General features: G+C 36.3%; 1 protein-coding gene across 1 annotated transcript in view; it reads right to left on the reverse strand.

Moving 5' to 3' along the window:
- LOC115213856 (R3H domain-containing protein 4) overlaps nucleotides 1–22,977 on the reverse strand; it is a 36,802-nt gene that overhangs the window by 7,607 nt on the left and 6,218 nt on the right. Inside the window, exons 2-5 of the mRNA XM_029782796.2 lie at nucleotides 9,479–9,651; nucleotides 7,666–7,784; nucleotides 3,382–3,544; nucleotides 451–536 (exon numbers count right to left, since the gene is read on the reverse strand). Coding sequence (XP_029638656.1) covers nucleotides 451–536; nucleotides 3,382–3,544; nucleotides 7,666–7,784; nucleotides 9,479–9,651 — 541 coding nt within the window. The remainder of the gene's footprint in view (nucleotides 1–450; nucleotides 537–3,381; nucleotides 3,545–7,665; nucleotides 7,785–9,478; nucleotides 9,652–22,977) is intronic.

Here is a 22,977-nt window from a genome sequence, read left to right on the forward strand (position 1 = left end):
ATTAATTCCCTTCTCAGTTTTTAACAGGTAAGGATTTTTTTTCTTAAGCAATATAATCCCTAAGTTAAAACAAAAACAAAATCATTGTATTTGAGCTTTTCTATTATTCAGTTACACTTTTTCACCATCCTTGTGTGTATTTGTATCTTTGTGTGCAAACACATAAAAAAAAATGCCTGAGAAGATAAATTTTTCAACAATGAGTAATGTATTTTGTAATAAACTTAAATTTTTAACATAAAATTTCCAAAAAATTAAGGTTAATAATTAAATTTGATATTTTGATAACTTTTAACATTTACTTGGAGATAAAATAGAGACATAAGATTGAAGTCTGAAAACCCAGAGAAAGACTTAACAGTATAAAGGAATCAATACAAGTAAGATAATTTTACTATTAGTGGGCACCTCTGGTTATGAAAGATATAAGAAAACTATGAATTGGCTTACTTGAGGGAAATGACGTCGCTTCAAGGTTGCTCTGATGTTCCGATCAAGTTTTTGAAAACACTGTTCGGCAGTATGTGCTGGATGGGCTAAATGAAAAAGAAATAGAATTATTAATGACAACGGGACATAAAGAATGTACTCAAGAAAAATCATCATCATCATCATCATTTAACGTCCGTTTTCCATGCTGGCATGGGTTGGAAACTGTTAGGCCGGTGAGCTGTATCAGGTTCCAATCTGATTTGGTATAGTTTCTACAGCTGGATTTCCTTCCTAACACCAACCACTCCAAGATTGTAGCAGGTGGGGTTTTTTTATGTTCCACCGGCAAAGGTGCCAGTTATGTAACACCAGCGTCAGCCACGACCACAATCTTATTTGGCTTGACAAGTCTTCTCAAGCATAGTATATCGCCAAAGGTCTCATTAAATTCCTCTCTTACTCACATGGTTATTAGCAAAAATACTGGTCTTAATGCCAATCATAGAAACTATCGCATTCAAAATAAGAGAGCTGTGATCAGAAATTATCTATTCTACCAAGTACTCAACCAGAAATGACTTGCCAGAGCTTTAAAAAAAGATACTCTATTAGATTATCAGATAGTGAAAAACTAAAGGCATGTGTCCAAAAAAGGTACTCAGCTACCAGATGGATGATGCCTGTCTTTGGTCATGTTTAAACTATTTTTAGGTCTTCCTGCACTGCTCAGTGCATTGGGAAGCAAAGTTTCTAAACAAAAGGTGAAATTTATGGAAGTTATTTTATACAGAAAATGCAAAATAACTTAAAGTAGCCCAATTACTTAACTACCTGACTCAAAGCAATCTGAAATGACTCGCCAGAGTTATGAAATTTCTTCAATAGATCATCAGATGGTGAAGACTAGAGACACATGACCAAAGAAGATACTTAGCCACCAGGTGAATAATACCAGTTAAAAGCTATGCTATACAGACAATATCAGCTCAACTACAGACCAGCTCAACTCATATCAATATGAAAAGTGCACAGTAAATTAAACAAAATAATCTCTGTAGCACCTAACTATTTTACATGGAGAACAGAGAAAAAATAATAATACTGATGCTATAATAGTAAATGCTTTGTTAGCGTTTTCTCTTTAAAACGTGGGTTTCAAATTTTGGTACAAGGCCAGCAATTTTGGGGGAAGGTGTAAGTTGAATGACCCCAGTGCTCAATTGGTACTTATTTTATTGACTCAAAGGATGAAAGGCAAAGTTGACCTCTGCGGAATTTGAACTCAGAACATAAAGACAGGCGAACAGCCGCTAAGAATTTTTGATGGCATGCTAACGATTTTGCCAGCTCACTGCCTATTCTCTCTTTAAAATATAGCTAGATATATTTATTATATGACCACACATATGGTGGTGAGGTTAAGAAGTCTGCATAGCAACAACATGGGTCTAGGTTCAATTCAGCTATACAGAACCTTGGGTAAGTGTCTTTTTACATAGCTCCAGAAATGGAGCTAACAAAACAAATAAACAAAAAACTCAACAGTATATTATTAGGTTGATACATAATTATTGTGGCTTTTTTTCAATAAATTTTATTCAACAAAAAATTTAAACAAAACACCAAGCAGAAATTCAAGTAGATGGTGAATATGCTCCAGAATAATCATTTAAAGATGTTTTTGTTAAATGTTGTTATTGTTTTTGTTGAGTAAAATTTATTGAAAAAAAAGCTGCAGTAATTATGCGCCAACCTAATATTTTCTTTATAGACTCATTAATAGAGTGGAAAGCAAGATTTGTTCTGGCTCCATTGAAAACTTCTGCTAGAACACATACAGTATGAAGGTAGTCAATCAAACCCAAATGATCTATACTTCAGGCAGGTGTAAGAACATACCATGAGTGGCATGCCCATATTGTTTTGGTAACATCAAGAGCAATGTGGCTGCTGTTTTTGTGGTTTAACTCCAAGTCACTCCTGATTGAGCAAATTTATGACCAAAGGTATTCCAGTCATGACCATCCAGTCTTTTTGTATAACAACAACTACATTGTCCATGATATACACAAGGGACAATATAAGATAATAAGACAGCAGCATGTGAATTGAGAGAGAAGTAACTGCTGTTTCCAGGAAGTTAAAGAACTACGTACTGGTTAATGTAGTATGGTAATTAGAACATGCTATCTCTGTATCCAGCCAATTTATAAATAACTGAAGATTCTGGTGGAGAGAACATTTTATAGAGATTGTACAAACTCAGTCAGTGTTGAGAAGTGTTGCTTCACTGAAACTGGCTGCAGAGAACTTGAGCTTATTGTACCAATCGATGTCATAGAAATATCATGAAAAAGTGGGTGTCAAAATGATGACGACAACAGATTTTGTATCTTAAAATGATGTTTGTTCTTGTAGTTTAGCCTCAGGTAAGTCCTGACTGAGCAGAGTCATGATCTAAGGCATTCCAGCCTTGACCATCCCATCTTTTCTTGTTTTTAAAGGCATAGGAGTATGTTATTGAATGTGTTGTTCTCTTCTGAATTAGTGTGATGTGAAGATTTGGCTGCTATTTCTAGCAGGTCAGGCAAATGTACTGAAAATAGCACCCACATTGTCTCATAAATGGTGTTTGTTGCTAAATAATGTAATCTTGTGAGATATGATCTTCAATAAATAAATAAAAATTCTAAGATGCACAAGAAATGATGGGAGGAAGGCAGACAGTTGAGATGCGTGAATTTAGATGAAAGAGATATACAATGAACTAGGTTGGAAGAGGGGAAGCTGGAGTAATTGTGATAGAAGAGACGGGACTCAGCCAAACAATAATCAAAGAATTGTAAAGAAGTGGGTCGTTAGAGAAAGTCTTGTAGTTTGTTACTGAATCAAAAACAGTTTTTTTTTTATAGAGTGTTATAACAATATATCAATTAAATTAATACATACCAGCTCTCATATCAGGAACAATTTCCCAATTCTCTTGATTCAAATCTTTGTCTTTTAAAATCTGGTCGGACTTACTTCTTTGGTAGCGTGAATTACGACTGTTAGATTTTTGCAAGATTTTTTGCTGCTCTTCTTCTGATTGGTTAATGAAATCATTCCAAACCTAAGAAAAGAAATTATTAAGTCTTTAATAATAGCCATAGTCCAAAATAAGTAAGGCTAGTAGAAGTAAAATAGATGAGTGCTTAAAGTATAGGAATACTGCCTCATAGACCTTTAATTCAAATTTACTACAAATATTTCCTCACATATTTGAGCAGAATATTTAATTAGACACAGCTTATTCAGTATAATTATGAAAATTTGAGGAGACTAATAGGGGTGTACACTAGCAATGAAAAAAGGTTGACATGAGTTGTGGAAATACCTAATGCTTTTAATGCTTCAAGTAGAGCTTAGCATTCAGACTACTCTGTCAAATGTTATGCTTATTCACATTGTTTTGAATTAATTATTTATCATCTTGTGCCTTTGGAATTTCAATGAGATGATTGTTTATTTTTAGAATGACAGTGTAGGGTAGGTATGAGAGGTTGGATCTGGTCGGTTTGAACATAAAGCAGGTAGAATATCTGGGCAGGATAAGACTGGTTTAAACGCTTAAGGGTTAACTTATCAGAGTCAATGTTCATTATTCTGGGACTATTTTCAATGAGAGATTATTATTTTATTCACAAAGACAACTTATCTCTCGTGTAATTAACACTATGGAACTAAAGAGTTAAAGGCCGGCTTATATAATCCTCTTGAGATTTCAGAGATGATGACAATGCTGCCAACAAAGCCATCATCATTGTCAGATGGAGAGGGCAGTGTAGTTCTAAAGTGAATTTATTGAAAGATGGGTGAAAGCAACAAAAATGGTGAATGTGAACCGGACTGCTTTGAGCATACATGTATTGACAAAAGAACAACTGGGAAAACTTGTCCTTGGTGCTCAAGTTGATCTTGAATCTGTAGAGTTCCTTGATTGACTTTAGCTGGAAGTCTTCTTGCATCAGAAGGTGGTGATGGTCATCGTTATACTTGGCAATAACGGTATTGTTATTGTCATTCATTAAGATAGTGAGTTGGCAGAATTGTTACCATACTGAACAAAATACTTAGTATAATTTCTTCTGCCAAGGTTGACTTTGTCATTCATCCTTTCAGGGTTGATAAAGTATCACTTGAGTACTGGGGCCGATATAATCAACTAACCCTATCTAACCCTCTCTCCCCAAATTTCAGGTCTTAAGCCTATAGGAGAAAGAATTACTATCATTCATTATTTCAATACCATGTCCATTTCTGTTTCATCCCTTTCTTCACCTTCATTCAATTCTCAATGAAAACCCAGTATTTTAAGTTTTTGTAACTGTCCCCCTCATCCCTTACCGAAGTAGGAAATAAAAAGAGCCATTATTAATATTCTTATTATGATTAAGATGATGAGCTGGCAGAATCATTAGCATGTCAGGTAAAATTCTTAGTGACATTTCATCTATCCATACATTCTGAATTCAAATTCCACCAAGGTCAACTTAGTTGATCATCCTTTTGAGCACTAGGGTTGAAATAATCAACATGCCCCTGCTCTTGAAATTGCTGGTCTTATGCCAAAATTTGAAACCATTATTATTATTATTATTATTATTATTATTATTATTATTATTACTATTACTATTATTATTATTACTATTATTATTATTATTATTACTATTATTACTATTATTATTATTATTACTACTATGATTATTATTATTATTATTATTATTACTACTATGATTATTATTATTATTATTATTATTATTACTATTATTATTATTACTATTATTATTATTATTACTATTATTATTACTATTATTATTATTATTATTATTATTATTACTATTATTATTATTATTATTATTATTACTATTATTATTATTACTATTATTATTACTATTATTATTATTATTACTATTATTATTATTATTACTATTATTATTATTATTATTATTACTATTATTATTATTATTATTATTACTATTATTATTATTATTATTATTATTATTATTATTATTATTATTATTATTATTAATTAAGGGGGTGAGCTGGCAGAATCATTAGCACACTGGATGAAATGCTTAGCGGTATTTTACCCATCACTAAGTTCTGAGTTCAAATTCCGCCAAGGTCAACTTTGCCTTTCATCCTTTTGGGGTTGATGAAATAAGTACCAGTTATGCACTGGGGTGAATGTAATCGACTATCCCCCTCCCCCAAATTTCAGGCCTTGTGCCTATTGTAGAAAGGATTATTATTATTATTAATTAGTTACATCATAATTCGACACAGTAAGATTTGACCTTCCTCAGCAACTGATACCAGCAGGTTTAAATAAAAATTCAACAGATAAAACTCATAATCAATCTCAGAAATGTAGTAAAGGTTGAAATATTTTTCAAAATAGAAACAAAAGAAGATTTGAAAAGGGGAAAAAAAAACAACAAAAAAAAACAGAAACAGAACTGACTAAACAAAATAAAACAGTAACCAAGGAAACAACACTGGATTATTTCCCTGATTTTAACTTATGAAATTTTTACTAGAGTAAACAAATGTAATTCTTTCTTTCTATTCTTTTACTTGTTTCAGTCATTTGACTGCGGCCATGCTGGAGCACCGCCTTTAATCGAGCAACTCGACCCGGGACTTATTCTTTGTAAGCCCAGTACTTATTCTATCGGTCTCTTTTGCCGAACCGCTAAGTGACGGGGACATAAACACACCAGCATCGGTTGTCAAGGGGGACAATCACAGACACACAAACACATACACGCATATATATACATCTACATATATACGATGGGCTTCTTTCAGTTTCCATCTACCAAATCCACTCACAAGGCTTTGGTTGGCCTGAAGCTATAGAAGAAGACACTTGCCCAAGGTGCCACACAATGGGACTGAACCTGGAACCATGTGGTTGGTAAGCAAGCTACTTACCACACAGCCACTCCTGCACCTAAGTCTTCAATTAAAAAAATATTTTTTATATTACATTCAATTTAGGGCAACAAGTTGACAGAATCATTAGCATGCCAGGCAAAATGCTTAGCAATATTTCATCCATCTTTATGATCTGGTTTCATACCCTGCAGAGGTTGACTTTGCCCGTCATCCTCTCAGAGCCAATAAAATAAGTACCAGTCAAATACTGAGGGTGAATGTAAACGTCTTATCTCCACCCCTGGAATTGCTGGCCTTGTGCCAAAATTTGAAGTCAATATTACATTCAATTTAAGATCTTTTTGATACCAACCCACCTGAGAATGTTCCTGATTTGACGATAAGCTTCCTGTTTTGAAAAAGGATTTAATTTAAAGTCACCCATCAAAAAAAACCAGGTTAATTTATGTTCCAAACATAAGCAGACTAAAAACAAAGTTATTTTCATAATTCTTCATTAATTTCAAAATTAATTGAAACAAAGGCAACATATTTCAAATAAAATATGGTAACAAAAGGATTAAACAGCTTTGTAAAATCTGTAAAATCATTAATACAGCATTCTGTTGTGTCTGGAGAGAGTCATTCTCTTTTAGTGCCTTTTAATTTAACACAAAAGGTTGCAAGATGCTACGAGAATTTTAGAAAAATAAAGAAGGAAATGAGTGGAAATTTTACCAGTGAGTGTGTTAAATTATAAGGCACTAAAAGAGAATGGCTCTCCCCAGACACAATAGAATATGCTTCAACACACGAATTCACATAAAGACTCTTGCAAACCAAATCCAAAAATGAAATTTATACAGTAACTTGTTGCTAAACTGATATGGATAAGAAAAAGAAGAAAAAAATCTGATCAAATAAGCTGTTGGCCACTCCCAGTTGTTATCCAATCCCAAAGTATTTCTGAATTTCCTAAAGAATTCTGAAAATTTAAATGCTTACTACAGATATGCAAGGATGAGAGAGAGAGTGTGTGTGTGCGTGTGTGTATACACACCCATGTATGTGTGTAGCTGTGTGTTAGGAAAGGAAAAGAGACGGAGATAAATGATAATAGGACAGAGAAAACAGAGTGAGAAAATCTGAGTGAGTGAGAGTGACAGTTAAGAAGACAGAGTGAGGAAAGAAAAATAGTGTAGGAAAGAGAGAGAGAGAGTGTGTGTGTGTGTGTAAGAGAGAAAGAGAAGGTGAGGGAAAGAAAGAGAACTGCTTTCATTGAAACACAAAATACTGCAAGAGAACATTTACCTTCCATTTCTCTTTGTCCATTAAAATCTCGGCAAAGACTGACCTCCTGGGCTCAACACGGTCGATTTTCTCCAAGTTTCCCCAGTCATCTTTGTCAACCAGATTCAGGAGATAGCATACTGTTAAAGAAAATAGCAACGCATATATATATATATAGATTAAAACGGCCTGATTGAAACTTGCTGGCACCCCCAAGCCTCAGTGTGACATGCGTGTGTGTGTGTGTGTGTACCATCATCATCATCATCACTGTTTAACATCAGCCTTCCATGCAAGCATGGGTTGGAAGGTTTGACAGAAGACTATCCCAGGCTACTGTGTCTGTTTTGGCAGGGTTTTTATGGTTGGATGCCCTTCCTAAAACCAACTATGCCACAGAGTGGACTGAGTGCTTTTTATATGGCACCAGCACAGGTGAGGTCAGTTTTGGCATAGTTTTTACAGCTTGATGCCCTTCTAAATGCCAACTACTTTACAGTGTGGACTGGATATATTTTTATGTGGCACCAGCACCTGTAGGGTCACCAAGTAACTTGCAAGACAAGGAATACATATATGTATATACACTATATATACATATATGTATGTGTATATATATAAATAAATATATATATATATATATATATATATGTATGTATGTATGTATGTATATATAAATTAGAAAAAAACACCTTTTATCAATTCAAAATAAAAAATTAAATTACACCATCTAGAAAATTACATATAATAGAAAGATTAAATATAAGATCAAAAATATAACAATGATTAAGTAATGAGCAAAATAATAAATAAAACGTATGTATGTATGTATATATATATATATCAATTGTAGTTTCCCAAGGCTGAATAAGATTGTGTTATGCAATTTCTTGTTGAACATCCTGAACATGTGATCTTATTTATAGTGCTTCAAATGTTTGTGCAGTACGTTAGCTCACACCCTCCACCAAATAAACAATACTTGTTATCAGTTCAAATATATTTGAGGCATATCCAAACCTGTAAGAAAGTCATTCACTGTATTTTGTCATGGAGTCAGTTCGAAGTACCTTCTAAACAGACGGATGGATGCATGCATTTCAGCGTGGTTATATCTTTTTCAGCACCAGATACCAGAAAGAGGAATGTTATCGACTGACAAGATTCCTATCAAAGCTCTGTATGTGTGTGTCTGCATGTGCACGCTTACACAAATGCATAAGTTGATGTGCCTTCAAGGAAGATCACTATCTCCTATAGTTTAAAAATTAATTGGGTTTTTCTTTTTAACTCTATTGTGAAATTGTTAGAACTGAAGCATTTGTTCATACATTGACTACAGAATACAGGATGAAGAACACAGGTGTAGTGGTGTTTCTGCAAAGTGAATTTCTTACAATGTAGATCTGACATACAAACATTTGGATATTTTTCACTTTTTTTTTTAAACGGTAACATGTTTATTCTTTTCCTGGGTCATAAAAATAGTCCCAACTTGTTTAATGCAGAAGTATCTTAGGCTACAGGTCCATGAGCAGTGTCCACAGACGAAGGTAACATCCGGTGTGGTGTCAGAGACGGCTCGCGCCTTCCTCCTGCATCTCTTGTCTTTAAGCACGTCTCTCCTTTGTGCCTCAAACTCGGTGACTGTGTTGCCTTTCCCATATCGGACTTGTCAGTCATGAGCATGCATGCACGCAACGTGGACAGCCTTCCTGATCTTCGTTCACGAAGCCGAGCCATGATAACCATAGGCTACATCTCCAAATGGTCTTAAACATTTAACACTCTACAGTTGTTTACTACATTTTAAATATACTCATAAACTACTTACAGTTTTCACATCGGCGACTTTTATTAGCACCAAGCTTCTTACGGACATACAGGTCGTCAATGGAGGTATATAAAGAACCAAGTTTTTTAGAACTGTGGTACTTGGTCAACCTGGATGGTTTCTTTATGTTGCTGACACCTTCATCTGGGCATTCAATGACCGTGTCAAGTAAGCTGTTTATAAAAAAAAAACAAAAAGGAGAGAGAGAGAGAAAACATTAGAATTGTATATCAAAGCAGCTGTTATTGGTGTTATATTTTATACACTTCTTTATATCTGCTTATGTTTTTGGCTTCAGAAGCTCTTGGAAAAGAATATACTAGAGTGGTATTGTGTATATTGTTATGAAGGGGAGGATAAAATTCTAGCTACTGTGACAGTAAGCTGCACAATATCATCATTGTTTAACATCCATTTTCCATGCTGGCATGGGTTGGATGGTTTGACAGGAGCTGACGAGCTGAAGGGTTGCTCTGGTCCCCTGTCTGTTTTGGCATGATTTCTATGGCTGGATGCTCTTCCTAACACTAGATGTTCAATTGAAAGGGCTGTTCAGGTTCCCTGTCTGTTTTGGCATGATTTCTATGGCTGGATGCTCTTCCTAACACTAGATGTTCAATTGAAAGGGCTGTTCAGGTTCCCTGTCTGTTTTGGCATGGTTTCTATGGCTCAATGCTCTTCCTAACACCAGTTGTTCAATTAAGAGGGCTGCTCAGGTTCCCTGTCTGTTTTGGCATGATTTCTATGGCTGGTTGCTCTTCCTAATGCCAGATGTTCAATTGAGAGAGGTGATCAATTAATGAATATTATCTCATTTAAGAAACAGTGGAGGTGCATGGCCTAGTGGTTAGGGTGTTGGACTCATGATTGTAAGATTGTGGTTTTGATTCCTGGACTGGGTGACACATGTTTTTGAGCAAAACACTTCATTCCATGTTGCTCCAATTCATTCAGCTGGCAAAAATGAGTAACCCTGTGATGGACTGACATCCCATCCAGGTGCGGAATTTATACATCATGGAAATTGGGAAACTGGCCCTTGTGAGTCAGTATGACTCAAGAAGGAAACTTTACCTTTACCATTACCAGTTAAGAAACACCAGCAGCCACAGCTATGTCAGATTGTGACAACAATTAGCAAGTTCCCTAAAAATACTGATGTTAATTAACATGTTATTGGCAAGAGAAGGAAGTGAGAGTTTGGTGTGTCAGTCCGGATAATGGGTAACATGTCACAACACTGGAAAAAAAGTTACAAAGGTATGTGACTTTTTGCAGGATTGGTGCATGAGTATAAAAGGCAGGCAGTAAGCAGAGGTCAGGTATTATGAAAGCAGGCAATGAAGAACTCCATTCCACAACACATCTAGCAATGCATGACTTCTTCTCTGGGCAAATTGACTTGCTGAGCTGGCCCACGGTTTCCCTGTTGCTAGCTGTTGGAGCTGTTTTGGGATCAGAGGCTATGTTTTGCAACTATATTCTTTCTGAGTGTATTCTTTCTCCAGGTCTACAGAAGGATTATGAAGTCAGCAATGCAAACTAGTCAAATATCTGTTAATCATGCAGCAGTGAATTCTAATTCAATAGAGTGCACATCTATAAATAGAGAGACTCTATCATATACATAAACATATCATTGTTGTTTTAACATTCACATTTCTATGGATTGGATGTGATTATGTTGAGACAGAGTTTCTTCAGCCTTTTTGGTACCAAACCTCAAAAACGATTTCAAACACATGCCTGTCTTCTTGTCATTGCCACCATCACCACAGCTATCGCCATCATCATCATCCATTTTCCGAGTTGGCATAGATTGGCAGGTTTGATAGGATCTGGTGACCTGCAGGGTTGCATCAAGCTCCAATGTTAGTTTTGGTATGGTTTCTATAGCTGGATGCCCTTCCAAACACAATAATAGTAACATAATGAATTTTGAGACCAGTTGATGACAGCATAAGAGTTGTCACCCTTATTTGTAGGAAAGAGGAAGAAATTATGCTGCAGAAGAATATTTTTTTCTTCCTCACGGTACATTGTTGACTTGTTCATACTTCTTGCATTAAATATGTTAACATACCCAAGGTGAAGGACAGTATGGGTCAAACAAATTTATGCATCTTGTAATAGTTGGAAAGAAAATATAGATTTTTTTTTAGTAGGTAAATAAAAATGTTGAGGCATATCAGTGGTACTTCAATTACTGACCACACGGGGACCAAATTAATTACTATAATAACTTTACAATTAATGTACTGCTGTTCTCAAACATCTTCACCAACCCTCCAGGGAGAAAATATTTGTGATGATTCATAAAATGCGTGATAATATCTTTGGTAAGAGATTATGTGAAATGGAGAAAAAAATAGGAAAAACAGTAGGGATAATGTGTTAGATCCTGATTTTTCATAAATTATTTATTAGGATTTGAATGTTATAAAGACTGAGAATTATTACATGTTACTCTTTTACTTGTTTCAGTCAGTTGACTACGGCCATGCTGGAGCACCACTTTTATATATCCCCTTTACAGTAAGACATCTGTTTCTGTCCCCTCTGACACACTCTAACCTCTCATCACCTGGCACAAGGCCACCTTCTCTAATATCCCCACCCCACCCCAAAGGATCTTCATCTCATGCGATACTTGGTAACCCCACCGGTGCTGATGCCATGTAAAAACACCAAGTCTACTCTGCAAAGTGGTTGGTGTTAGGAAGAGCATCCAGCTGTAAAAACCACACCATAACAGATCTCGCTGGTGCTGTTGCCACATAAAAAGCACCCAGACTACTCTGTAATATGGTTAGCATTGGGACGAGCATGAGCTGTTAAAAAAAACATGCCAAAACAGACAGTGAAATCTGGTGCAGTCCTATCAAACTATCCAACCTATGCCAGCATGGAAAACAGATGTTAAATGATGATGATGATGATGATGGTAATTATGATATACCCTTTTGATACCAACTGGCCTAAGACTGGCCCTGGTTCTTAGATACAAACTTCATGCTTTTAAGTGATCTACATCAAAACCTTCCCTCAATGTTAAGTGAAGCTCTAAACACTAAATTCAACATTATTATAAAAATTAATTGAAACAAAGGCAATGCATTTCAACCAAAATATAGGAACAAAAGAGTTAAAACTTCAAACTTCTGCATTTGAATCACAGTAATTAAAAACTGTCTTCGAGCAAGCAAACATGCCACAACAAGTAAGCAACATTAGGAGTACATAAAGTACTCATAGCCCAAGTACTTTATTGATTAATCTATTGATATGAAAGACTGGAGATGTATTGTTGTTTCGGTAGACTGAAGGCATCCAGTTGCTTAGATATGTATCTCTCAGTTGTTTTGTGTATGTTCATTTTATCTTCTATCTTTTATGGGTTTCAGTCATTGGATTGTGACCATGCTGCGGTACCATCTTGAAGGGTTTAGTCCAACAAATCAATACCAGTACTATTTTTCTTTTCCTGGAACTTATTCTATCAGTCTCTTTTGCTGAACTGCTAAGTTACAGAGACATACACAAAACACCAGTTGTGAAGTAGTGACAGGGGACAAATACACACACACACACACACATATATATATATTACGAAAAAGGAGGTAATCAGAATTTTGGATAATTCTTTACTAGCACTGATATCTCATTCATTGAGACTCCTCACCTATTTGTTGACACTTTCAACGTACAGAGTTGTTGTCATATAAGATAACCTTTCATCACTCCACATCATCATAAAAGAAAAGAAAAGAAGGCTAGGTCACCCATTGGATAATATGGCCCTAAACACACTATATTTACATAAGAAAAGACCAGAAAGTGACAGCAGTGTTTGATTGTAGGGCTTTCTTGAGGTTGACCAACAAGATTAATCCCCTACTTGATTTCCCCTTCATTAGAAAACTACCACTTAAACATTTTAATACCAAACCACTCAAGACTGCCTTTAGTTTTAGACTTCCCATTTTAAGGTGATCTTAATTAAAACTTTCAATCAAAATGTCATGTAAGTTCCAGACATCAGCTCATTAATTATGAAGTTCTTTTTCTATATTTATCTTTTATCTTTGACATGTTTCAGTCATTAGGCTGTGGCCATGCTGGGGCACCAACTTGAATAGTTTTTAGTCAAATGTATTGATGCCAATGCTTATTTTTTTAAAGTCTGGTACTTATTCTATCAATCTCTTTTGCCAAACTGTTAAGTACACCAGCACCAGTTGTCAAGTAGTTGTGGTGGTGGGTGGGGTGGGACAGACACATATACATACACACGCACACACACATATATGACAGGTTTCTTTCAGTTTCCATCTTCCAAATCTACTCACAAAGCTTTGGTTGGCCTGAGGCTAGAAGACACCAACCTAAGGTGCCACACAATAGGACTGAACCCCGAACCGTATGGTCGGGAAGCAAGCTTCCTGCCACACAACTATGCCTGCATCTTCATAATTTTTGAAATTAATAGAAAAAGAAAAAAAGATAATAAATGTAGAAGTGTATTTCGACATTAAATTTGGTAATAAAAAAGGATAGAAACAATCTTCTAACAGCAATGGTATATGAAACAGAAGGAAAAGTATTCCAGCTTATCTATGACTGACTGGTTATCTATGATTACAAATTTGTGTTAGTAGTTTTAAATAGTAACAGTAAAAGTGGTAAAAGCATTAAGATCAAAAGACTTCAATTAGAACACAAATGTTTTGTCCTACTTTCTGCTCGACACACGCACACAGGACTTACTACAATCATTTACACCTGCTTGCTGCAGGTTGCAATGTAAACAGAACTGTCATGTGAGCACAGCTATAAATACAGCTGTCATTGAGCCAAAAGTAGACCCTTACACGATATGCAAGCAGCTAGAAACAACAGCCATATCTTCCTTGAATAAACCTTAATGCAGAGCTTGGGGAACGTTTTTAACCAATTACCCCAAAATGTATTTATTTATGCTGACAATACCCCACTGATTTGAAAGAAAGAAAATCATTGATTCTTTGAATTCAAAAGGTTTTTGAATCTATTTTATTGAATCTATATATACATTCATATTGGACAGATGCTGTGCTGCCAGAAGAAAAATTTCTGTCATAACAAGGAACATGTTTTTTTATTTAATTTTACTTATGTCTAATGAGTCCTCATTATCACTAAGAATTTCATCTTTACCCCACGTGGGGTAATTTACCCTGGCTCACCAACCCCTGCCTTAATGCCTTAGGTCAGTGTTTCTCGACCTTTTTATACTTATGGATCTCTTTGGATTCTATTTTACCCAGATGGACCCTCCAAGCCATTCGATGTTTAAAAGATCTTATATCATCATCATCATCATTACCATTTAGCGTCCGCTTTTCATGCTAGCATGGGTTGGACAGTTCAACTGGGGTCTGTGAAGCCAGAAGGCTGCATCAGGACCAGTCTGATCTAGCAGTGTTTCTACGGCTGGATGCCCTTCCTAACGCCAATATTATTAAGAATCGTATAAGAAAACTGCTAAAATACTTTGTGTATTGTAGAAATAAAACCAATATTTTCTCTTTTACTTATTTTATCTGTTTCAGTCATTTGACTGTGGTCATGCTGGAGCACCACCTTGAATGGTTTTGCTTTAGCAAATCAATCCCAGGATTATTTTTTTAAAGCCTAGTACTTATTCTATCCATCTCCTTCGCCAGACTGCTAAGTTATGGGGACATAAACACACTAACACTGGTTGTCAAGCAGTGATGGGTGACAAACAGACACAAAATACACACACATAGATATATATACATACATACATATAAATATATATGTATATACGACAGGTTTCTTTCAGTTTCCATCAACCAAATCCACTTGCAAAGCTTTGGTCGGCCTGAGGCTATAAAAGAAGACACTTGCCCAAGGTGTCACACAGTGGGACTGAACCCAGAACCATGTGGTTGGGAAGCCTGCATCTACATAACTCTTATATGGACCCCAGTTGATAAGTGCTGTCTTAAGTAATGAAAAGACACATTAGATAATATAGTTCAGATGGGGTGGTTATGGTTGGAATGAGGTTGATCTGCTGAAGAATCAAGAGCAGCCTGGGGCTAAACAAAAGATTTGAATTGTAATTTATTTATATACTAGCAGTATCGCCCGGCGTTGCTCAGGTTTGTAAGGGAAATAACTATAAAGCATTTTTAGAGAGTTATAGCCAAAAAATAGCAAAAAAATGGAAAAAAATGATGGTAAATTTTTTTTTTAGTTAAAAAAGGTGGAGTTGCGTCCCCTAGACAGTTTGCGGTTTGTGTTTCTGATTCTCGACTCCATGTCGAATTTATGGATTTTTTTCAGAACTGAGGGAACTTTTCAAAATTTTCGCTGCGTTAGTTTTGAATTATGACATTGGGCTATGTGTGTGTCAAGTTTCATCAGAATCGGTTGAAAGCCGTGGTCAGGGTGAGGGTACAAGCAAACAAACACACAGAAAACTCACAGACAAACTGCCGTTTATATAGAGAGAGATATATATTTGTTTGTTGTCCAATGTCCAATCAATTCTGTCGATTCACTGCTTTTATCTTTTATCTTTTACTTCTATCAGTCATTCAACTGTAGCCCTGTTGGAGCACCTTAGTCAAAGGAACTGACTTCAACTGTCAAGTGGTGGGGGTGGCGGGGAGACAAACACAAAGAAACATACACACATGCACTTCTGTCAGTCTCCATTTCTTAAATCCACTCACAAGGCATTGGTTGGCCTGGAGTGATAAAAGAAAAACACCCACCCAAGGTGCTACATACTGGGACTGAACTCAAAACCATGTGGTTGGGAAGCAAACTTCTTACCACAAGGTCATACTCGTGCCTTTGTTAATAATATTGGAATTCAATTTTCAAAATATATTTATTTAAAAAGTTTCCTTTAATTTGTGCTTAAATGATATTTCCACATATCTTTCTCATATTTCAGTCTCTGAAAACATTTCAGTAAAACTTTTAGAAACAAAGCAACAAAAAACTCAAACCCTTGAGATAGAATTTCCAAACTAAGAATTTGATCTAATTAGAATATTTATCAAGTCATCATGTTTTAAACAATTCCTCTTTACTATTGGTAGTTTTTTATAACATTTGTCTTGATTACTCATTATTCTGTTTTCTCTAAGGACCCTTTTCCTATCCTTGTAGGGGTCAGATGAGAGTGTGGTGAGAAAGAGCTTTTCTATGGTTGGATGCCTTTCCTGTCAACAACCCCCACTTGTTTGCAAGTTAGGTTATAATTTCCCAGTTTAGCAAACAACCCAAACACGAACTGGATATAAACAGCACTGTTAGCGAAGCCATTCTTTTATTCTTTTACTTGTTTCAATCATTTGAGTGTGGCCATGCTGGAGCACCACCTTAAAGGGGTTTTTTAGCCAAAGAAATCAACCCCAGGACTTATTCTTTGTAAGCCTAGTACTTATTCTATCAGGCTCTTTTGCTAAATCGCTAAGTTACAAGGACGCAAACATACCAACATTAGTTATTAAGTGATGGTGGGAATGGAGGGAGACAAACATACACACACAAATATATACATACATACACACACACACAAATATATACATACATACACACACACACAAACTTCTTTTAGTTTCCATCTATCAAATCCACTCACAAGTCTTTGGTCAGCCTGAGGCTATAGTTAAGGACGCTTGCCCAAGGTGCCACCCATGTTTTTGGGAAGCAAGCTTCATACCACACACCCATGAAACACCACTAGACAAGTAAAGTACAAACACACACACACAACAGGTTTCTTTCAGTTTCCCTCAACTGTATCCACTCGCAAGGCTTTGATTAGCTGGGAGCTATAATAGAAGATACTTGTTCAAGGTGCCACGCAGTGGGATTGAACCCAAAACCACATGGTTGGAAAATGAACTTCTTAGCCAAACAACGACTGCATGTTAATTCTTAATTAGCTAACATGACCCTGTCTAAAGAAAAAAGATATTCATTTGAACATACAATACCTGTTGTGCAAATTATACAAGTAAAAGAGAATGTTTGATTTGTTTTCATAGTTGTGTGTTTGACAGGATATGGTGATAACCTTATTTCTTGAGCTGCCTGAGCAAAGAAGAAATGAAAACTCACTGGCAAAGTTGTTACAATACTACAGGAGAAGCAAAGACAACAAACGCCACTGATTTTTGTATTTTGAAAGACAACGAATACCTTTAGTCTTCTTCGTAATTTGGAACTTTTTAAGCTGATAACATGTCTGCTAGAAGCAAAGTAAATGGTTATGAAATCTCTGTAAGAGATTAAAGTAGTAACTGTACTGGCAAGTAATGTTTGTAGCCATTTCAATGTTGCTATTAAGTATGAATGGACATTACTGCAATTTTTTAACTCCAAGAGACATTTCTTCTAGCTGGTTAACGATGCAATCTGCATCCAATATATTGCAAGTAGGGGAGCCAAACCCTACCACCTTCTAGTGAATTGACAGCTAAATCTCCTCTAAACTACACCCAGTTAGCTATGTTAGGTCTGATAAAAACTATGACAGGACTAAACAACAATAACCCTTCAAATTATGGTTTGAACATGTAGAATAAATTCATTAGCAAACCCATTTCTGATAATAATTCTCTCAAAACACACTGCCTTTCTTTCAATTAATTTCGAAAAATGGTTTGTTTATTCTTTTATTTGTTTACGTCATTTGACAGTGGCCATGCTGGGACATCACCTTGGAAGATTTTAGTCAAAGAAATCAACCTCAGGACTTTATTAAGCTTCGTACTTATTCTATCAGTCTCTTTTTGCCAAACCAATAAGTTATTGGGACATAAACACACCAACACTGGTTGTCAAGTGATGGTTGGAGGAAAAACATAGACATAAAGGCACACACACACATATATATATATCACGTGATCACGTGACCGACCAGACCATCAGATGTTTTACACATCGCTGGTCACAATACGTTCGTACTGTTTTAGCCTTCAAATGGCGCCACCCCGCTGGCTAAGCGAGCAGGCCAACAGAAGAAAGAGAGAAAGAGTACAGCAGGGATCACCACCCCCTGCCGGAGCCTTGTGGAGCTTTTAGGTGTTTTTCGCTCAATAAACACTCACAATGCCCGGTCTGGGAATCAAAATCGCGATCCTATGACCGCGAGTCCGCTGCCCTAACCACTGGGCCATTGCGGCTCCACGCGATATATATATATATATATATAAAAGCCCATCTCATATATATATATATATATATATATATATATATATATATATATGAGATGGGCTTTTTTCAGTTTCCATCTACCAAATCCACTCACAATGCTTTGGTCAAGCCCAAAGCTATAGTAGAAGACATTTGTCCAAGGTGTCCCACAGTGGGACTGAACCCAGAAACATGTGGTTGGGAAGCAAGATTCTTACCACACAGGCTCACTTGTCATTATTACTGGTGTTTGGAACGTGAATTAAGATGAAAGATTTTAATCTAACCCTTTGGCATTCAGACCCATCATATCTGGCCAAAATATTTAAAGTTTTATGTTGAAACTGGCCAGATCTGGCCTCTCAACTCATCCCTGCAATGTCATTGTAAAACTAAGCAGTCACGTCATCAACATCTCTAAACTACAAGATAATGCATGATTAATTTAAAACTATATGAATAAACAAACATTATATTTGGCCAAATAATCTGAATACTAAAGGGCTAAATCACTTCAAAACAGGCTTGTATTATGGAAACGGAAAAAAAAAAATTTGTTTTTAATCAAGTCTTTGAAGCCAAACGTTTCCACCATGTCTCAGAAGTAAGTCATAGAAACTGCAGCTGTTGAATATTGATTCTTATTAACACTTTTTCTTCTATCCACATATGGCGTAATTTTTCAGGAAAATTTAGCTGCTATTTCTAGCAGATAAAGAGAATGCAAGGAAAGGTTTTTGTTTTTGTTTGTACATGATGTGGATTTCATGTTGCCGTACTTTTGTATGTACTGCTGCTGCTGCTGCTACCACTACCCTTATTATCATCAATTTAATGTCCATGTTTCCAAGCTCACATATGTTGACTGGGTGTGTCTGCAATGTATCACATTGTTATGCAATTTGATCCTTTTCCTCCCCATCATAGAGACGAAACACCCAGGCTTCATCAAACAACATTATTTCTTTACCATTAATATGTCTAATAACTTTCCTGACTGAGAATGTAATACACTTGGCCACTACCTTATTAAAATTAGTAGCCAAACCACCCAGAAATCACAACCAACGGTCATAATAAAAAAAGGGGGCGGATACATTGGCCAATATGATCCTAGATACATCATACTGAAAAAGTAAAAAAATGAGATGGACTATGTTAGAATGCCTCAATCAGTCCTACTTAACTAGTATTGACCTGTGGCTAAACAACTTATACCTTGCATAATTAGTTTTATGCCTAGTTGCAAAGAAATACATTAAAAAATTTTCTTTTTTTGTCTTTTTAATGGGGAAAGCAAATTCCTGACTCAGACACTATTTACAAGTACAAAAGTGGGGAATGATATCAGGTGATGTGTTTGCTTTTCTGAAAGCCTTTGAAAGCATTAGCAATAAAACCGGTTTATCAAGGAAATTATAAAATGAAAATGAATTACTAACATGAAAAAAAAAATGAAAAAAAAATTTACATTGAAATATTTCAATAATCAAAACATGTCTGGAAAGTATTCAGGTAATTCAAAACACAACTAATTTAAAATAAACTGAATCACTACTGCTTCCGCAAAGAGACTGCCAATTTGTAGGTACTCATCCTGGAAGAAATAGCAGCCATATCACCCTTGAATCATACAACTAATCTTTAAAATAGATTCAAGACACACGGAATAATATAGTCATAGATACATAGGCGCAGGAGTGGCTGTGTGGTAAGTAGCTTGCTTACCAACCACATGGTTCCGGGTTCAGTCCCACTGCATGGCATCTTGGGCAAGTGTCTTCTGCTATAGCCCTGGGCCGACCAATGCCTTGTGAGTGGATTTGGTAGATGGAAACTGAAAGAAGCCTGTCGTATATATGTATATATATATATATATATTTATGTGTGTGTATATGTTTGTGTGTCTGTGTTTGTCCCCCCAGGCATTGCTTGACAACCGATGCTGGTGTGTTTACGTCACTGTCACTTAGCAGTTCGGCAAAAGAGACCAATAGAATAAGTACTGGGCTTACAAAGAATAAGTCCCGGGGTCGATTTGCTCGACTAAGGCGGTGCTCCAGCATGGCCACAGTCAAATGACTGAAACAAGTAAAAGAGTATAGTTTGGTATTATTTAACTTGGCTATCTCCAGCCTATATTTTATTAGTTTTATGTTCAAATCAACCAGATCTGCCTTCTCACATCTACCCTACAGTATCAGTCTAAAAATAAACAATCACATCATTGAAATCTCAAAGCTGTGAGATAATACATGATTAATTCAAAACAAAGTGAGTGAGCAAGCATTGTATTTAACAGGGTAGTGTAAATGCTAAACGGTTAAATAAAAGATAAGGTGGTGGTGGCTGGAATATCTTTCATCATAGGCTTGCTCAATCATTGTTGAAACTAGGCTCAATAATATCAACTGATCTCTTATCTTTTGTTTGTTTCAGTCATTGGACTGTGGCCATGCTGGAGCATTGACCTGAAATGTTTTAGCCAAACAAATTGACCTCAGTACTTATTTAGTACTAGCACTTATTCTATCATCATCATCATCGTTTAACGTCTGTTTTCTGCGCTAGCACGGGTTGGACGGTTCGACCGGGGTCTGGGAAGCCACGAGGCTGCACCAGGCTCCAGTCTGATCTGGCAGTGTTTCTACAGCTGGATGCCCTTCCTAATGCCAACCACTCTTTGAGTGTAGTGGGTGCTTTTTACGAGCCACCGGCACAGGTGCCAGGGGAGTCTGGCAGCGGCCACGATCGGTTAGTGCTTTTTATGTGCCACCGGCACAAACCAAACTCCTAAGAGAAGTAAACAAACCAACACCAGTAGTCAAGCAGTGGGGGGGGGGGACAAACACAAAAACACACACAAATGTATATATTTTTATATATTTATACACACACACACACAGCAGGCTTCTTTCAGTTTCCACATCCACTGGAACTATGTGGTTGGGAAGCAAACTCCTTATGATACAACCATTCCTGCACCTATTGATACTGGTTTCAAATTTTGGCATAAGGCCAGCAAGTCTGGGGGAAGGGGTACTTTTTTTATCAATCCCGAAAGGATGAAAGGCAAAGTCAACGTTGGTGGAATTTGAACTCAGAACATAAGGACAGACAAAATGCTGCTAAGGCAACTTTGCTTGGCATTTTAACGATACTGCAAGCTCACTGCCTTTGCACCTTTTGATATGGTGTAATGGTAATGAGTGGAGGCGCAATAGCCCAGTGGTTAGGGCAGCGGACTCGCGGTCATAGGATCGCGGTTTCGATTCCCAGACCGGGCGTTGTGAGTGTTTATTGAGCGAAAACACCTAAAGCTTCACGAGGCTCCGACAGGGGATGGTGGTGATCCCTGCTGTACTCTTTCACCACAACTTTCTCTCACTCTTACTTCCTGTTTCTGTTGTACCTTGTATTTCAAAGGCCGGCCTTGTCACTCTGAATATCCCCGAGAACTACGTTAAGGGTACATGTGTCTGTGGAGTGCTCAGCCACTTACACGTTAATTTCACGAGCAGGCTGTTCCGTTGATTCGGATCAACCAGAACCCTCATCGTCGTAACCGACGGAGTGCTTCCATCCAATGGTAATGAACTGAGTCCAGTCTGATTTTGATCAAAATAGTTTCATTTCACTTAGTCTGCTAAAACTCTTGGGAAAGGTCTGAACATCACAACTTCTTAGAAGACAGTACAGGAGCTAAGTAAATATTAAAACTTTTATGCCTTGTAGGAGAGAAACTAATGTAAATAATATGCACTGAAAAGCAGTAATTCCTGAAAGTATACTGAAGTTAAGAATTAATTTAACTCTAATTGGGTTAACATGTGTCACTGCTTTCAAAATAAGAAAGAGAAAAAAAGAGAAACATTATTGTCTTTCTAAATAAAACGGAAAGGGAATAGTTCCAAAAGCAGAAAAGTAACACAAATGAAAATAGGTTAATTTGATAGAAAGTAAAATGCAATTAAAACCTAAAATTAACAACAACAATAACAACAGTCCAACTTATGCTAGCACAGAAAATGGATGATGGTGATGATGATGATGTTGATAAGGAAAGGTTTCAAATTTTAGCACAAGGCCAGCAATTTTGGAGGGACTGGGTTAGTCGATTACAGCAACCCAAATGCTCAACTGGAACTTATTTTATTGATCTGGAAAGAATAAAAGGCAATGTTGACCTTGGCAAAATTGGAACTCAGAACAAAAAATGTTGGTAGAAATGATGTCAAGCATTTTTGTCCAATGCAGTAATGATTCTACCAGGT

The sequence above is a fragment of the Octopus sinensis genome, linkage group LG7, assembly GCF_006345805.1.
Source record: "Octopus sinensis linkage group LG7, ASM634580v1, whole genome shotgun sequence".
In the NCBI taxonomy this organism is placed as follows: Eukaryota; Metazoa; Mollusca; class Cephalopoda; order Octopoda; family Octopodidae; genus Octopus; species Octopus sinensis.